Source organism: Anopheles gambiae, chromosome 3, assembly GCF_943734735.2.
Source record: "Anopheles gambiae chromosome 3, idAnoGambNW_F1_1, whole genome shotgun sequence".
In the NCBI taxonomy this organism is placed as follows: domain Eukaryota; kingdom Metazoa; phylum Arthropoda; class Insecta; order Diptera; family Culicidae; genus Anopheles; species Anopheles gambiae.
The window spans coordinates 8,408,518-8,412,875 of record NC_064602.1 but is presented as its reverse complement, the minus strand read 5'-3'; the positions used below and the strand labels follow the sequence as shown (position 1 = coordinate 8,412,875).

At 54.5% G+C, this 4,358-nt stretch overlaps 1 protein-coding gene across 1 annotated transcript; it reads left to right on the top strand.

Annotated features, from left to right (window-relative positions):
- The first annotated feature begins 1,956 nt into the window (after positions 1–1,956).
- LOC1277709 (tektin-2) lies at positions 1,957–4,152 on the top strand. The gene is made up of 3 exons (XM_317195.2): positions 1,957–2,829; positions 2,904–3,126; positions 3,207–4,152. The coding sequence occupies exons 1-3, from the start codon at positions 2,186–2,188 to the stop codon at positions 3,627–3,629; spliced, it is 1,290 nt and encodes a 429-aa protein (XP_317195.2). The 5' UTR covers positions 1,957–2,185; the 3' UTR covers positions 3,630–4,152.
- The last annotated feature ends 206 nt before the right edge of the window (positions 4,153–4,358 follow it).

The following is a 4,358-nucleotide window of genomic DNA, read 5'->3' as shown; positions in this document are numbered from 1 at the left end:
TCAAGCAGGTTCTCCCGAAGCCTAATATCCACCGCAATACTCCCCCCCGTTTTACAAGTGCGCCCTCCGCAGCGGTAGCGGTTTGACCCGATACGCAATAAAGTAGTTCTAATAACCCCCATGCACCCACATCGGCCAAACGCCAGCACCGAGAACGAGCGAAGCCCAAACGGCGGGGTGGAAAACAGTGTGTGTGCTGTCTAGTTGTTGTCTAATAAAAATCCGTCGATTGCACAATCGCCACCAAACGGTCTGCAGCTGCTGGCAGCAAACGGCAGCATTCGAAAGGTGCAAGTGATAACTACGGACAGCCCTGTGCCCCTGTGCCCGTCCCATCATCGCCCCCCTGCTGTGCCATGTCGCTGACGGTTCAAACAAACTGCTCAATCAAACGCGGGGCGTCCATAGCGAGTGGACAGCGGCTCCCTGAAACGGCACGGGTGATGAGGTACTATTTGTAGGGAAACCAGAACAGCATGCATGCATCATTAGCGGCAAACATGTCGATAGAAGCGTGTGTGTGTGTGTGTGTATGCATGTTGGGGAGCCGCCCGATGCCCCGATAGCATAAGTAGGCAATCGAAGCGTGGTAGCGGCCGCGTCCAATAGCGCACACGCGGCCTCACGCGGGGCAGCTGGCCAAATAATATTCAGCAGGCAGCAGGCGGCAGGCTTGACCGGCTGACCAGCCACACGCTGCCTGTGTGCCGCTGCGCTATCGGGTCGTTACTTTCACGCCCGTCTCGTGCCGCCTGTCAACTGTCCCGGTTTGTGCGGTGCGTACTCCCGTAATCCCGGCCGCTGCGAGATAGTCGCGCATACGCGCCGTATCGTTTTCTTGCCATTTTTCCACTCGATCAGCGTTGGCACACACAGTATCGATTAAGATCTTCGGGCGAACGCATTTGCGGATATATATAAATCGGCGTTTGGGGCGGTTTAGGACCGACAAACGCGTGCACACACACACACACACACACGCGCGGACACGCTGGGTTGACCTGCTAAGTAAACAGCGCACTAATCGGACCCCAGCTCGGGGTCTCCGTATCAATCAAATCCATTCTACTCCATTTAGCGTGTATGTGTGTGTGTCGGTGACGTCTAGTGCCGCTTACGAGATCTAAACTATATCCCCCCGGTTTGCTGAAATGGTTGCGTTCTTTATCGGGTGTCCTTTTCCGATGAGGGGGAAATAGGAAAACCCGTACATTTCCCCCCCCCCCTTGTGCCCTATGTTACGGAGTTTGTGTGCGGCAAACGCGCGAACCGCAATAAACCTGTTTTATGCTTGCTTTCCAAGCGGTTACCAAGCCGACCGTCACGCATAAATAGACGCTAAAGACGCCGTTTGTGGAGCTGTGGCAATCACGGAGAAGGGGGTACAGAAATATGTTCCAGGAATCGGCACAACCACGTGGAACGTCAGGGAAAAAAGGGTTGTTGCTTACCGGGTTGGTTCGCTTATCTTCGAGCTCGGTGCACTCGGTCGGGAAGAACCCCATCGTTCTCAAGATTTATTGACACCCCATTGATGGACCCGAAAGGCTTCGCATTGACACGCCTTTTGTGGTTGGAAGATATATTTTTAAAAACTGAAGAAATCATAAACATTAGTAACACTTTCCTCGAATACAAAAACGTTCTCAAAGGTGTGGGGGCTGCGTGGAAAAACTCAAACTGGCTATTGATTTATCACCCGGCCAAGGTGTACACTTTGTCTAATAACGCATCAAGCAACGGCGTCAAAACGATTTTACCGCACACACACAAATTGAGTGCAAGTTTTGTAGGTCTCTCCCTCCGTGTTGGAAAACTCAGTGACAGCTACTCTGGTGACGCATCGCATGCTACGCTGCCTACTCGTCCTACTTCCAATTTTTGTTTTTTTTTTTTTGCGGGAAAGCCTACCAACGGCCCTTTGCAGCGTCTGACATGGTCACCCATTTGCCCCGAGTGTGCGGTGTGGCAAATGTGTGTTTGCCCATATCGAGGGCAGCCTAACACGTTGCCCTAGACACCGGCTCATAGTAACCCGGGCGGACGAGTTGCGGGCGTGTAAACAAACTATTAAAGTCTCAGCAAGCGGAGACAACACCAGTTCAGTTCGTGTTGTTCCATCGGTGTGACCAGTGGTTTGCAGTGTCGTTTTTTGTGTGTGTGCATCTCACACTCGGTGTCCAGTATGGCCAACAAAGCGGCCGTAACGTTCGAGAAGCCCCTGCAGCATCTCAGCCTGGCCGATTGGCACTCCCGGCTGACGCAGCTGAAGAACGTCGCCTACACGCAGCGCTCGGACGCGTTCGAGCTGCGCCATTCGGCACGCAATCTGCGGAACGAAACCCGCATCCAGACGTACTGGGACACGTACCACAACAATGACCGGCTGTCGGATCGGGTCGCCGAGCTGGACCGATGGCGGGAGAAGATGCGCATCATGCTGGGGCGCGTGGTAGACGAAATCCAGGCGCTGCGGGAGGAAAAGTCCAGCACCGAGCGCGACCTGGACGGGCACATTACGCCGCTGACGGTGGTGACGGAGTGCATCGGGATGCGGGACTGCCGGCTCGGGTCGGAGCTAACGTACGACGAGGGCGACACCGAGCTGAAGAACGAGCTGTGCATCGTGGAGAACAATCAGCGGCTGCTGCGCGACCAAAACCAGGCCGCCTGGGAGCAACTGAACCGGCTGCAGGAGGTCAAGTTCAAGCTCGAGCTCGATCTGACCGATAAGGACGAGGCGCAGGCAATCGATGCGCACCAGCTGCAGGTGGACCAGCACTGCGGGGACGTGTCGTTCAAGACGGATCCGACGCGGGTCCCGCGCGAGTGAGTGTTTAGACTGCGCGGCATCGTAGACAGTTGATCGAATCGTCGCACGCCTCTTTTATCTCTACTTGCAGCTCCTGTACGTACGGCAACTGGCTGGAGTACTGCGAGGAGCTGGTGGCGCTCACCGAGAACACGCTGGCCGATTCCTTCTCCATCCGCGAGTCGCTGTTTGCGACGCGTGAGAAAGCGCGCAACATTCTGCGCGCCCAGCAGGACCGCACGGCCCATACGCTGCGCAAGCGAATCTTCGAAACGCAGCGCGCCCGGAATGAGCTCGAGTATCAGCTCGGCAAGGTGTGTGTGTGGTATCTTCGTGGCCTCGCTTCTTCCAGCAACACTAACGCAATACCTTCTTCTTCCCCTTGTTTCCACAGATGAAGGAAGAGATGGCCAAATGTCTGCAGGAGATCGAAACGCTCGAGCGAGCGCACGACCAAAAGACGGAAGCGCTCAAGGTGGTGGAAACGCGCCTGGAAAACCGTGCCCAGCGCTCCGGCATGGAGCTGTGCATCGACGAGTCGTACCACGGGCTGTGCGACGAGGTGCAGAAGCTGCGCGACACGATCAAAACGCTGCGCGCCAAGATCGACGCCACCAAGACGACGTACAACTCGCTGCGGGATCACGCGAACAAGATCGATCAGGATCTGCAGAACAAGCAGCACTCGCTGATGACCGACATCCGGGCGCTGGATCTGCGCGGCCGGCTCAAGACGGGCGAGTTTGGCGGGCTGCCGACGCAAACCGACCGCAACATCCATCTGTCCCGCGTGGAGGACGAAATTCCTAAGACATAAATGGTGTCCCCCTAGGGGCTCGAAAACACCAGCCAGCCCCCCCCCCCTCCGTCTCCCCCTTAGTGCAAAAGGGTATATCATCGAAAATTATTACGTGAGAGAAAATTGGAAGCAATCAATATGATTATCACCACTGACCACTGGCACTCAATATAGTTGTTAGTCGGTGTGTGTGTGTTTGTGTGGTTTGGCGCGATCGCTCGTTACGCTTTTCACACTTTGCGCTGTGCGCCCGCATTTTCCCTTTCACCGGTGAGCGCGCACACCAGCCTTTTCCTACGTCTTCTACTGCACCACTGCACCAAGTGAAAGTGAAGTTTGTTTTGCGCACCTGAAGTCGACAGCAATAAACAAAATAGAAATAAAGCTCCGTGCATAACCGCATCAGCACGGCGTAGTGCGCACACACATGGCTGCTCGAGCTGCTGAATTTGACAGCGTACAACCGCTTGGCACTATCTAGTGTTAGTAGAGTTAGCACACAGCCGCAGCTAAATAAAATCACGTTTCCTTTTACATCCCAGCTTCGGTAGCGGGTCAGGGTGTGTGTTTTTTCCCCTAGATACTCGTTCCGAAATGGTTAGGTTATTTTTTTTTCTCTCTCTCTCTCTCTCTCTCTCTCTATGCAGAACCTCGATTTATAGCCAAATTCTATGAGTTATTGGTTTTCCGACGGGAACGGGAAAAATAAGTTGTTAGTCCAACGTTTGGCGCCTTTTAATGTGCTCA